Here is a 14,803-nt window from a genome sequence, read left to right as displayed (position 1 = left end):
ACTTGCTCCTGCTGTGACCTGCCTCGGTGTAAGTGTCCTTCTCCCTTCACCAAGAGCACAACCTTATCTTTCAGTCAAACCACTATATGAATTTGCACACTGTGAGTCCATTAGCACTAAAAGACTTCACTAACATGTTTTTCCAAAATATATTTCAGAATTTTCTATGCAGCTAGTTGTAAAGATACAGAAAATAAGCAAGCTGCTTAAATCTTCTTGGAAACATTCAAATTTTAACCTTGTGATCAGGGCGAATAATGAGGTTTGAACTTTCATTAAATTAAAGGGAGGGCATTTGTGCCTAATACACACATTATCACATTTATCTCTTAATATACAAAATGCCATCTTTTATTTGCATGTTTCTATTGCTCGTTGCCTCCACTTAAAATGTATTGAGCTTTCTGAATGCATAACTAATACAGGAAAATATCCAAAATATTATCAATAGGCAATTGATTAAATAAATTTAGTTTCTGCATATTATTCCTTTCAGTAAGTGGCAGTATCATTCTTCTAGATGCTCAGGCCAAACTTGGAGAAGACCGTAACTCCTATTTTTCTCTCACATCCCATATTTAATCTATCAGTACATTCTGTTGACTTCTTCAAAATATATCCCTAATCCAATCCTTCTCAACACTTCCACCACAACCCACTCTAGTTTGATGACACCACCACCATCATCTCTTGCCTGAACTCTGCAGTGTCTCCTAAGTCTTCTCCCTACTTCTACTATTGCCCTCTGTTCTGTTTTCACATAGTATCCAAATGGTCCTTTTAAAACATGAGAAATCAAGTTGTCCCTATGTTCAAAACTCTTTAATGGCTTCCCCTTCCACTCAAAATAAAGCCCAGAATCCTTACCATAGCCTAAGAGGGCCTGCATGATCTGGCTCCTGCTACCTCTCGGATCCTCTACTCCACTCTAACGGTATTAGCTCCCTTCTTCCTCCTCCTCCTCAGGAGGAACCTGCTGTTCCCCCAGATGTCCTCATGGATCACATACTCACTAGATTAAAATATTGCTCAGAAAGACCTTCCCTGACCATGACTAAAATAACACTTATATTTTCACTTATTTATTTATTATCTGTCTTCCACCTCTAGAATGGAAGCACACCGTAAGAGCAAAGACTTACTCAATTTTGTTTACTGCTGTATGAAGCCTTATAAGTAGTTTCAAGTACTTAACAAGGCCTTGCAACACCAGTCTTTCTGGAGTCTCCACCTGAAGCAGGAGAGCTTCTGTATAATTTATTATTTAAACCAGGACACTTTTGAAAGTGGTTATTAATAATGCCAGGACAACAGACAAAACAGATTAAGCTAGGGCTGTCCTGGCAAACCTGGACACGTATCTCCCTACCTATAAGTGACCTTAGAAGACCCTACTCCCTTGGGTGCACAGGTAACCTGAAAGATCCTCTTCCTGCAATCCTCCATGCCTCATAGATTTTGTAATTCTTGCAGTCTGACCCTAAGAACTTGTGATGAAGACTTAAGGCCTTGTAACACAGTCTTTCTGGAGTCTCCTCCACCTGAAGCAGCAGTGATCTTCAGCAAGGTTACTGGTAGCACAGTGCCAACCTCCGAGCAGTCCCATGAGAGCGTTTAGAACTTGTGGCCAGTGATCAGGCATCAGTGGGCTCCATCTCTGCTTCTAGCTCACAGCTTCCACTCTACTCACAACTGTCCTGAGAAGACTATGCCATGATATTGAAATGGGCACTAGATCAAAAGTCAGGAGACCTGAGTTCCAGCTCCAGTCCTGCTATTTAATTAGTACTAACCTTAGGCAAGTCTCCTTCCCTGGGTTCAATTTTCTTATCTGTAAAATGGAAGTGTGGACTCAGTGGACTGGGAATTACCTTCAAGTTCTAACAGTCTCTTAGTTCATGACTCATAGTTCTGTTAATTGGCTTACTAGCTGTCAAGTCAGCTGGACCTGATCCTGGGCCTCCTGATGGCCTTCTGATTTGTTCCTCTAGTCCAGTGGTTCTCAATGGGGTGTCCCTGAATGAGCAGCATCAATATCATCTGAAACCTTGTTAGAAATGCAAATTTTTGGCATTTCGATTGAGTCATAAGCTCTAGGGATGGGATCTAGCAATACATATTTTAACAAGCCCTCCAGGTGATTCTGATGCATGGTCAATTTAAGAACACTGCTTTAGTCCATGGACTTTTATTCTAAGATGGTCAACTGTCAAAACTCCAAACTGTTGTAGGTGCTTTTTAAGGGACCACTGAGGATGGAAGAGACACCAGAATCTTGAAGGCATGTGATTGTTGTCAACATTTCCAAAATAGAGGAAGAAAAGTTACAAACTATAGAACCCTAAGGTGGATAGAGATCTCTGACATGATTCTAAGAAATTTACCAAAAACTGGTTTGTGAGAAAGAGGTGATCATTTGGAGGCAGTGTGGACTTGTGAAGAATAAGTCATATCTGACCGATTTTTTTCTTTTCTCATTATGCGCACAGTCACTTGTCATATTTATTAATCATCTCCAATATGCCCAGCAGCAGGATTGGCACTGGGGAGTCAATGGAAAGTAAGATATATGTGGTCTCTCCTTTAGTGGAAACAGACAACTTTGCAAGTTCAATAAAAGAATCACAGAGTGTGAGTAGTTCTATGAAGAAAGTAAATCAGGTGCTAACAATTTGGGAAGGGGCAGGACGTCGAAATTTATTTTGGAAGAACAGGAAGGGCCTCTCTGGGAACTGACAATTGTGCTGAGGCCTGCAGATGGGAAAGAGCTGGCCATATCAAGAGCTGTGGAGGAGCTCCGGGTGGAGGGATAAGCTTGGCAGTGTCTCTCCTCAGTTTTACAGTCCAGTCAGCAATATATGAAAGTCCCAATTTCTGTACTTACTCCCTCACACTTGTTATTTTGGGGGGGTTTTTGTTTTGTTTTATAGTAGCTATCCTAGTGGGTGTGAAGTGATCTCTCACTGGGGTTTTGGTTTACATTTCCCTAACAGCTAATGATGTTGAGCACCTTTTCATGTGCTTATTGGCCATTGTATATCATCTTTTCATATTAATTACATTAACTGTGTAGAAACCACTACATGGAAACTGCTGTTACTGATGAGTGTGCATCTCTCTGTTGGGTGTCTTGGGGGCAGAAAAAATGTTTAGAGCTCAGCCTTAGACCCTTGGATTTTATGAATCTTAATTCTCCCAGATCCAGCTATCCTGAATCCTAGCATTCTGCCTTGACATCCCACTTCTGACTCATTGGCCAATGCTTTAAATGCTTTTGTTCCTTGTCCATCCCTTAATTGACCACCAAGAATCCCCCTGTCTAGTGGTAGGCCGAACAACCTTGCAGAGGCTGATTCCCTTGCAACATCAGATCTTTTTTTCCAGATTATTTTTTATTTTTAAATACCTCAGGCATACAAAAAAGCATGGACAATATTATGATGAAGACATGTAAACCCACTACCCAAAAACCAGTACCCACTACCCAGTTTATGGGAAAATAAAAATAAAATATAAGACCCTGTGAACTACTCCCTAATCTCATTCCTCTTTCTTTCTCCCTCCTCTGTAGTATCTACTGTCCTGCATTTGGTGTTTATCACTCCCATAGAATCAGATTTTAATCCAGTGTTTAAATTTGAGGACAGTAAACTGAACATTTGTACTAACTACTTCTAGATTGGCTTTTCATTTTGTTTTTTTCTTTGCACATCTGTTTTGACTTTTTGAGATTAAACATCTAGGTATTGGAGAAAATCAGCTTTTGGTATAAATTGCCTTCAATTTTCATTTCTGTTTCTAAAAGAGTCCACAAGATATCAGCCAAAGATTGTTGTGTTAAGCTCTGAATTACAATTAGCTCTCCTTTGCTGAGGTTTGGACTGTTGCTGCTAAGTCAATTAAAAGATGATGCCAGTCCTGAGTTCCTATGGGCCATTTATTTTGAGCAGTGTTTTTCCACAGAATGGATCTGCACCCTGCAGATACCATTAGTAATGAAATTACAAATGAATTAACTCACATAAAAGCATATACCCTCATCTGTAAGCTATAAATCTATAAAAACAAAGGAATCATCATTGTTAACATCGGTTAAAATTGGGATGGAGGGAGGAAGTAACCTGGCCAGTCCATTCTGGTGACTGAAGTTTTGCATTCCTAAATAAGGAACAGAAATAATGAAATAATCTCATAACAGTTTATGCTTTGAAGGTAAAAATTAATTTTAACACCTTTCATTGTCTTATTGTAAGGGCTGTGTGAATTTCAAGTTTGGGGTTCTTTTTGCCAAAGATGGACAGCTCACTGATGATGAAATGTTCAGCAACGGTGAGTAGTCCCTTGCTCCTTTCTGCTGAATGGAAACTCTGTTCTGCCTTATTGTAGTTTTTGTTTTTTAAATTTCATTGTGGTGAAATATATGCAACACAAAGTTTACTGTTTAACCATTTTTAAGTGTACAATTCAGTGATATTAATTACATGCACCATATTGTGCTACCATCAGCACTACCCATTTCCGAAAGTTTTACATCACACCAAACAGAATCTCAGAACCCCCTCAGCAGTAGCTCCCATTCCCTCCTCCCTTCAGCACATGGTAACCACTAATAAATTTTTGTCTCTATGCATTTGCCTATTTAGATACTTCATATAAGTGAGATCATGCAATATTTGTCCTTGTGTATCTGACTTATTTCATTCAGCATATTGTTTTCGAGGTTTATCCATGTCGTAGCATGTATCAGAATTTGATTTCTCTTTATGGCTAAATAATATTCCATTGTATGTATATACAACACTTTGTTTATCCATTCATCTGTTGATGGACATGTGGGTTGTTTTCATTTGGGGGGATTGTGAATAGTGCTACAGTGAACATTGGTGTACACATATCTGTTTTAAGTTCCTGTGTTCAAGTCTCTTGGGGATATACCTAGGAGTGGGATTGTTGGGGCCCTGGTGGCATAGTGGCTAACAGCTTGGCTGTTGAAATCCACCAGCCACTTCTTGGAAACCCACGAGGCAGTTCTAGTCTGTCCTTCAGGAACTGGAATTGACTCGACAGCAACAGATTTGGTTTAGTTTTTGGTTTTTGGTAATTCTATGTTTAAATTTTTGAGGAACCATCAAAACTGTTTTCCACAGCAGCTGCACAGTTTTATCGTCCAATCAGCAATGTACGAGAGTCCCAATTGCTTTACTTCCTCCCCCACACTTGTTATTTACTGGTATTTTTTGTTTTGTTTTGTTTTTGTAATAGCCATCCTACTGGGTGTGAAGTGATCTCTCATTGTGGTTTTGGTTTACATTTCCCTAATGACTAATGATGTTGAGCACCTTTTCATGTGCTTATCGGCCATTCCTATATCTTACTTGGAAAAATGTCAGTTAAGTCCTTTGTCCATTTTCTAATTGGGTTGTTTGTCTTTTTGTTGTTCAGTTATACTATTTTATATATATATAATATATATTTTATACATTACATATTTTATATATTCTTTTGTTAGTCAGCCTGATCTGTATTTGAACTTACACCCAAGATAGAGGAAGGGATGGACGGAAGAGGGCTGGAGGGAAGTCAAGCTTGATACCCAGTCTGACATGGGCTCATTGGACACATTTGGTGGCTCTGTTAAGCTTTGTAAAACCCTTATCAGATGTATTGTTCCCCAGTATTTTCTCCCATTCAGTAGGTTGTCTTATTGTAGTTTTGTCAATCCAAACTGAACTTCTCTGTTGAGTTGTGCTCTTTAATGCAAAGAGACAGATAGTAGTTTTATGAAATTTTAGGATAAATTTTCAGGGTAAATTTTGTAAGGCACTCATTGCCCAGTTTCATTCATTCAGTAAATATTTATTGATTACCTCATTTATACAAGGCATTGTGCTTGGTGCTGGAGATAGTTTAACTGGGAAATCATATGGGGTTGGGAGAATTCAGCTCTACACAGCATCAGTAGCAGTGGAATATTCTTCTCTGACATTTTTATGGTTGAGAGACTTATAAAATGGTGTCATTTTCTTGATATTCAGAACTATTTTAAAATGCCTGTTTATTATTAATAGAAGCAGTGTTAAAACAAAAATTATATTAAGCCAATAATAGAAATTGTTTGAAGTTTATTTAATTTATGATTTGCAAGTCAAGGTAATATTTCAACTAGGGAGTCAAAAACGTTCCAAAGAACTTCCAAAGATTCTTATACCCTGTCTTATTAACATTGCCATGGAAATGAGGCCAGAACAGTGTTTACATAATAACAGTTTGCCCTAAAACAAAGCATCTAGTCTGACTTGGAATTTCCATTTCTCAAAACTGACTGCGTGTAGATAATTCTTCAAAAGAGCCCAATGCCTAAGGCAAAACGAACTTTACTAATTATCTAGACTATTGCTGACTATTGCTTGACTTAAAGATGACCAATTTCCTCAAGGCTCAAGGTTCTAAGATCATCTCAAACCTATAACTTATGTGGGTCACCTCAACCTCCATGGAACCCCAAAATCTGGATTTCACAAGAATTAAACTTCTTTTCTCAAAAGTAATAACATTTTCATTTTATATTACTAAACCCCAGTGGTCCCAATCTGGCAGTGGTAAGGTTGGTTAGTCTTGTGCTGTAGTTTTCCTTTCTTTGGGCTCCTGAGATGGAATTTCAGGAACTTTCTGCGTGTCCCCCCCACCCCCCAAAAAAGGGAATGCGATTCTGTTTACCTACTGCATACATTTCCAGAGCCCTAGTTAATTTTCAGGTGGTTTCAATGCACTTTTAGAAAATGAAGCTTGTTGATAACCATAATTTCCTCATACTTTGCCTCTTCCTACAGAAATTGGAAGTGAAACTTTTCAAAAATTTTTGAATCTTCTGGGTGACACAATCACTCTAAAGGGCTGGACAGGCTACCGCGGCGGTCTGGACACGAAAAGTAAGCTTGCCCCTTGATCTAATCTGTTTTAATTTGTATAACTTTTGTTAGTCAGCCTGATATGTATTTGAACTTACACCCAAGATAGAAGAAGGGATGGACAGAAGAGGGCTGGAGGGAAGTCAGGCTTGATACCCAGTCTGACATGGGCTCATTGGACACATTTGGTGGCTCTGTTGAGCTTTGTAAGACCAAATCAACCCACACAGACCCTGGATGGTGGCAGATGTCGTGGTCTGTCCATCAATGCTTATTATTGAGCATCTTCTGTGTGTTAGGACTATGTGAGTCTCCAGGAATGTAGTGGTGGGTAATCCAACATGGTCCCTGCCTTTCTAGAAACTTATAGTCCAATGGACAGCACAGACATAAGCAGATAATTATCAAATAACTTAGTATGAAGTACTTAGAGGTATTAAGAGGAAAAGTACACAGTGCCATAGGGAATTTTGCCATACTGGGGACTAGGGAAGGCTTCCCTGAGATTGTAATGTTTGAGACCCAAGGGAGTGATGAATAGGAATAGTTTGTCTTGAGGGGAGAAGAAAATCCCAAGCACAGAGAATATTTGTGAAGTCCCTGAGGCAGGAAAGAGCATGCTGTGTTAAAGAAACTAAGAGAATACTTTTGTGGCCCGAGGGAGCAGAGGAAGCAAGAATGATGCAATGTGGACTGGAAGAAGAGGGGGTAATCATGCAGGGAGTTTGAGGTCATGTTAAAAATAATTTTATTCTAAATGTACTTGGATGTCATTAAAAGGGTTTAAGTAGGAGAGTTATAGGATCATATTTGTACTTTTGAGCGTAATCTACTGACTGCAGTGTGGTGAATGGTCTAGAGAGGAGTAAGAAGAGGGGCCAGTTAAGAGGTTCTTGCAGCACTCCAAACAAGCAATGATGGTGGCCCTGGCTGGGGAGAGGATGGGAGTTTGGAAAGCAGAGGAGTGGACTGATTCAAGAGCCATTTTAAAGGTAGAGTTGGCAGGATCCTGTAACTGATTGACCATGGGCAGTAAAGAGGAAAGAGGGACCACAGATGGCCCCTGGGTTTCTGACCTGAGCAGCTGGGTAAGTGGTGGCTCCACACTGAGGTTGGGAACGCCAGAGGAGAAGCAGTTTGGGAGTATGGATCTGGGAAGGAGGGTAGGTAAGATCACAGGTTTCGATTTGGAATCACTTATACAGTTTTATATTTGTATAGCACTTCTAGCTTTCTCATGGGCTTTTACTTTTGTTGTTTATTTGATCCTTGTAGTATATGCTTGAGATAAGTGGGGCAGGTGGTATGATGCTGATTTGGTCTAAATTTGATAGGCTTCATATCCAGGTATCCTTATCCTTTGGGAGCCTCATCTTACTACCAGCCCACATCTGCATCATTTCACAGATTCTGAGTACGGAAAAGTTAAGCACTTTGTGAAAATTGCACTGTGAGTAACTTAACACACAGATCCAAGAGTGGAGTATTTGGCCCCAGTTGTCAGGCCCCAGCTTCAGTCTTATAAGTTTTATGCGCACATGGTCAATTCTTAAATACCTGCAAGTTCATCATCCTCATTGCCAACAGTGAGCCTCTTCATCATGGTAATAACTACCATGTATTGAGACCTTTCTATGGTCAGGCCTTTTGCTACACACCTTACAAGTATAATCTTGTTGAGTCTTCCCAGCATCCCTATGAGTTAAGTACTGTTTTCATCCCCAGTTTCAAATTACAAAACTGAAGCTCAGAGAAAGGTATAATAAAAGTTAACATAGCTAATGAGAACTTGAACCCAAGTCTGTCTAACTCCAAAAGCCATACTTTTAATCATTAGATTCTGCCAGCGATATCACTTCCAGCAGTAACTGGAACACGAGGAATTGTAACACACTCTCCTTTTAAGTCCAGACGTCTCATGACCTCTTCTACTCTGAAGCAAGGCATGAATCAGACAGTAAGCAGCTTAGAGAGAGAGGAAGAGGTCTCTCCATGTGGGTAGAAGCCTGCATGTATCAGAGAGTTGACATTTAGGTGATTCATACTGTCACTTCCACTCATGTGGTTAGTCCAGAGTGATCCCTGAGAGTTTATTCATGGTGCACTGTATTCCCCCAGTCCACAAATAAAGACTATTCCTTATGGCCTCAAGGATTTCTGTGCCCACTAAATGCATATTTGTCTTTTACAGATGATACCACAGGGATACATTCAGTTTATACTGTGTACCAAGGGCATGAGATCATGTTTCATGTTTCTACCATGTTGCCATATTCCAAAGAGAATAAACAGCAGGTAAGTTGTGAACATAGGCTCTTTGAGAACACACAAACCATCAAATAGTAACCTAAGTGTGGAGAAGGCACCATTTTGATTTCATAGAATTGGAGACTACATACATCTAATATATGAGCTGAACTTAAGGCACCACTTAGGGATATTGTTAACAGTGTATATATTTGAACTTTCAACAAGTCTTAGGAAGAACCATCCTCAGTGATACTATCACCCTAAAGAAATAAAGGATCAAGGTCTTGTGTGCATATGTGTTTGTGTATGAACATACATATGTAGCTGCACACGTGTGTGCGTGTGTGTGTGGTTTATAGGTTCCTGAGACACTGTTTTGTATATGTGTTGTCTTTTCTCTGTGACTTCTCTCAGTGTGCTATGTGTCCTGTCAGAATGAGACTATCCAGGTGTTGTTTTTCAAGTGAATGAAGGAGGTTAACATTAAGTACCTACATGAAATACATCATGTTGAACAACAAAAAAAATGTACCTGAGACACTCCTCATTCACCCCAGAGATTTCTCATTTCTGGGAGAGGCAGCACATCATATTGGTCTCAACTTGCTGGAGTTTATGTATCACAAAGACACATGTTGCTGATTTTGATAGATATGGGATATTCCATTTAAGTTTTTACTAGATGTCTATCCCTTTTTCACACATTGAAAGGATTTGTATGAATAAATATCACAAACATGAATGGTAATTTGTTCAACAAAGATTTATAAGAAGCATGAACCTAGAGAGGATATGTGATGGGGCTACAAAGGCTTTTCTGAGCTCATGTAACTCTTATTTCAGTAAGAATTCAGTAAGAGGAAAAGACCCAAAGCAGATCAGTAGGATAGAACGTGGGAAGTATAGTGGAATATAAAAGGTGCTTTGGGACGTGAGGGAGGAGATGGCTAGTTCCATTTGATAGTTTGAGCCTGAAATAAGGAGCTGATGGTTTGTCTTATAGATAATGGTGATCCACTGGAGGTTTTAAGCTTGGTCTGGTTTAGAAGAAAAACTATGGTAAAGAGCAGTATCTTAGTCATCTAGTGCTGCTGTAACAGAAATACCACAAGCGGATGGCTTTAACAAAGATAAATTTATTCCCTCACAGTTTAGGAGCCTAAAACCAAAAAACCAAACCCAGTGCCATCAAGTCGATTCCAACTCATAGCGACACTGTAGGACAGAGTAGAACTGCCTCATAGAGTTTCCAAGAAGCGCATGGCAGATTCGAACTGCCGGCCCTTTGTATAGCAGCTGTAGCACTTAACCAATACGCCACCAGGGTTTCCTTTAGGAGCCTAGGAGTCCAAATTCAGGGTGCCAGCTCTAGGGGAAAGCTTTCTCTCTCTGTCAGTTCTGGGGGAAGGGCCTTGTCATTAATCTTCCCCTGCTCTGGGAGGTTCTCAGCGCAGGGACACCAGCTCCAAAGGATGGGCACTCCCAGCTCTCCTTTCTTGGTGGTATAAGGTCCCCATGTCTCTTTGCTCGTTTCTGTCTTTTATATCTCAAAAGAGATTGACTTAAGTAAAACACAACCTAATCTTGTAGATTGAGTCCTACCTCATTAACATAACTGCCTCTAATCCTGCCTCGTTAACATCGTAGAGATAGAATTTACAACATGTAGGAAAATCACATCAGATGACAAAATGGTAGACAGTCACGTGATACTGAGAATCATGGCCTACTCAGGTTGACAGATTTTTGGGGGGATACAGTTCTATCCATGACAGGCAGGCTGAAGCAGGCAGTGCCTAGGTCCTAGACTCCTTAGGTGGCTGAGAACTACTTTCTGCAAGTCATCTTCCTTAGTGTAGTTGAAGATATCAATATTATTGCTACAAGATTCCACCTTTTAGTAGTTGAAGCTCTTATGATCTTGGAGTCACATGGAGAAGAAAGAACAAATTGACCTTCACAATCATCATGAGTTTTTTTTTGGTCCAAAAAAAATTTTTTTTATTGTTCTTTAGGTAAAGGTTTATAGAACACACTAACCCAGAACCCAGTGCCATCGAGTCGATTCCGACTCATAGCGACCCTATAGGACAGAGTAGCTTCTCATTAAACAGCTAGTACACATATTGTTTTGTGACAGTGGTTGCCAGCCCCACGACATGTCAACAGTCTCGCCTTCTTGACCTTCGGTTCCCTATTACCAGCTTTCCTGTCCCCTCTTGCCTTCTTGTCCTCGCCCCTGGGCTGGTGTGCCCATTTAGTTTAGTTTTGTTTTACGGGCCTGTCTAATCTTTGGCTGAAGGATAAACCTCAAGAGTGACTTCATTACTGAGCTAAAAGAGTGTCCAGGGGCCATACTCTCAGGTTTCTCCAGTCTCTGTCAGGATCAGTAAGTCTGGCCTTTTATTGTTTGATAGTCATCATGACTTTTATCGACCTCTTACATTTTAACAATAATATCAAAAAACCTCCATTGAAATGCTGTACAAATTCCCTTACCTGTTCCAGCCCTGTACATTCTCTTCTTTGTCCATTTATTCATTCCCTTGATGGTCTCACCTAGTCTCATGGCTTTAAATACCTTTTATATGCCAATGACACTCAGATTTAGATCTCTACCCAGAACTATCTCCAGAACTTTAGACTCAGAAATGCAGCCTCCTTCAGACATCTTCACTGGGTTAGACACCTCAAACCTATTATGTCTAAAACTGAACTCTTAACTTCTTCTCCAAGCCTGCTCTTCCCACAGTCTTTCTTATCTCAGTTGAGGGCTGTTCTGTTCTTTCAGGAAATCCTGTTGGGTTACCTTCAAAATATATCTAAAATCTGAACACTTCTCACCACTTCTTCTGTTACTACCCTCTTCTGAGCCACCGTCAACTCCTGTGTGGATTATTGCAATAGCCTCCTATCTGGCCTCCCTGCTGTTACCCTCTTATCCTCAGACAGCCTGCTTCTCAATCAAGCAGCCAGAATGATCCTGTGAAACACACATCAGATCATGTCTCTTCTTTTCTGAAACCCTCCAATGGCTCCCCTTTACTCAGTGTAAAAGCTCAAGCCCTTACAATGGCCTATAAGGCCCTGCGTGACCCCTATTACTTCTCTCATCACCCACCACTCTTCTTACTTACTGTATTCCAATCACATTGGCTTCTTTCCTCAGAATTACCAGCCATTCCTCAGAATCACCAGCTACTGTCACACCTTGCGGCCTTTACTTTGGCTGTTACATCTGCCTAAAATTCTCTTCCATCAGATAGCCACTTGGCTGACTCTTTCACCTTCTTTAAATCTACTCAGATAAACTCTGTGGAGCTGACCCTAATGCGTCTATTTAAAGCAGCAACTCACTCACCACTGATGTCCCCAGCCCCCTCTGTTTTTCCAGGATACTTATTATCTTCTAACATTATGCTTCTTATTGAGTATGCTTGTATATTATGCTTATCATCAATTTTTGTGCCCCCCTGCTAGAGTGTAAGCCCCATGAAGGCAGGGATTTTGGTCTGCTTCATTCACTGATGCATCCTAAACACCTGGACTAGAACCTGGTACATAGTCGTAGCTCAGTAATTACTTTTAAAAATATGTGTAACAGCTTTATTGAGGTATAATTAAAATACCATACAATTCACCCACTTCAGTGGTTTTTAATATATTAACAGGGTTGTGCAAACATCACCACAGTCAGTTTTAGAACATTTTTATGACCCCAAAGGGAAACTCCACTTCCCTTGCCATCATTCCACATAGCTCCTCTCCCCTCTCACCTCTAACCCCTGGCAGCGACTAATGTATTTTCTGTCTCTATGGATTTGCCTATTCTGGACATTTCATATAAATGGAGTCATACAATATGTAATCTTTTGTATCTGGCTTCTTTCACTTAGCTTATTTTCAGGGGTCATTCACTTTGTAGCATGTATCAGTACTTTATTCCTTTTTATAGCTGAAAAATTTCCCGGTGTATGGATATGCCACATTTTGTTTATCCATTTGCCAGTTGATGGATCAATAATTACTTTTTTAATTTAATGAACTGAAACCATTAGAACCTCACTGAACCTGGATTTCCTTGTTTACAAAATGGGACTAGAATCTGATATGACTGTTCTCTAGGAGCTTACAGTATAGAGTAGGAAATACAGAATGTGTACAAAAATATAAAGCAGAAGATTGTAAGCCCCATAAGAAAGGCATCATATGGCTCGGAGACAGCAGTCCATATCAAACCACATAAAGAAACAGACCATGACAGCTTCTCCAACCCCCCAAACAAAAGAATCAAAATCTTTCCCAAATGAGGATACAATCCTGGAATTATCAGATACAGAATATAAAAAACTAATTTACAGAATGCTTAAAGACATCACAAATGAAATTAGGCTAACTGCAGAAAAAGCCAAGGAACACACTGATAAAACTGTTGAAGAACTCAAAAAGATTATTCAAGAACATAGTGGAAAAATTAATAAGTTGCAAGAATCCATAGAGAGACAACATGTAGAAATCCAAAAGATTAACAATAAAATTACAGAATTAGACAACGCAATAGGAAGTCAGAGGAGCAGACTCGAGCAATTAGGATGCAGACTGGGACATCTGGAGGACCAGGGAATCAACACCAACATAGCTGAAAAAAAATCAGATAAAAGGATTAAAAAAAATGAAGAAACCCTAAGAATCATGTGGGACTCTATCAAGAAGGATAACCTGCGGGTGATTGGAGTCCCAGAACAGGGAGGGGGGACAGAAAACACAGAGAAAATAGTTGAAGAACTCCTGACACAAAACTTCCCTGACATCATGAAAGACGAAAGGATATCTATCCAAGATGCTCATTGAACCCCATTTAAGATTGATCCGAAAAGACAAACACCAAGACATATTATCATCAAACTCGCCAAAACCAAAGATAAACAGAAAATTTTAAAAGCAGCCAGGGAGAAAAGAAAGGTTTCCTTCAAGGGAGAATCAATAAGAATAAGTTCAGACTACTCAGCAGAAACCATGCAGGCAAGAAGGGAATGGGATGACATATACAGAACACTGAAGGAGAAAAACTGCCAGCCGAGGATCATATATCCAGCAAAACTCTCTCTGAAATATGAAGGAGAAATTAAGATATTTACAGATAAACACAAGTTTAGAGAATTTGCAAAAACTAAACCAAGACTGCAAGAAATGCTAAAGGAGATTGTTTGGCCTGATGACCAATAATATCAGGTACCAGCACAATACAAGGTCACAAAACAGAATGTCCTGATATCAACGCAACTCAAATAGGGAAAGCACAAAAACAAACAAATTAAGATTAATTCTAAAAAATAAATAAATAAACAAAATAATACACATAACAGGGAATCATGGAAATCAATAGATAAACGATCACAATAATCAAAAAGAGGGACTAAATACAGGAGGCATTGAACTGCCATATGGAGAGTGATACAAGGCGATATAGAACGATACAAGTTAGGTTTTTACTTAGAAAAATAGGGGTAAATAATAAGGTAACCACAAAAAGGAATATCAATTCCATAACTCAAGAAAAACGTAACGACTCAACTAACATAAAGTTAAACATTATGAAAATGAGGATCTCACAATCTACTAAGAAAAACGTCTCAGCACAAAAA

General features: G+C 39.6%; 1 protein-coding gene across 1 annotated transcript in view; it reads left to right on the top strand.

Annotated features, from left to right (window-relative positions):
* Window positions 1-14,803, top strand: part of GARNL3 (GTPase activating Rap/RanGAP domain like 3) — a 149,304-nt gene that overhangs the window by 69,161 nt on the left and 65,340 nt on the right. The window contains exons 8-10 of the mRNA XM_003407721.4: window positions 4,254-4,329; window positions 6,831-6,929; window positions 9,100-9,203. Coding sequence (XP_003407769.2) covers window positions 4,254-4,329; window positions 6,831-6,929; window positions 9,100-9,203 — 279 coding nt within the window. The remainder of the gene's footprint in view (window positions 1-4,253; window positions 4,330-6,830; window positions 6,930-9,099; window positions 9,204-14,803) is intronic.

The sequence above is a fragment of the Loxodonta africana genome, chromosome 9 (assembly GCF_030014295.1).
Source record: "Loxodonta africana isolate mLoxAfr1 chromosome 9, mLoxAfr1.hap2, whole genome shotgun sequence".
Lineage (NCBI taxonomy): Eukaryota > Metazoa > Chordata > Mammalia > Proboscidea > Elephantidae > Loxodonta > Loxodonta africana.
The sequence above is the reverse complement of the archived record's forward strand: the minus strand, read 5'-3'. Positions and strand labels throughout refer to the sequence as shown.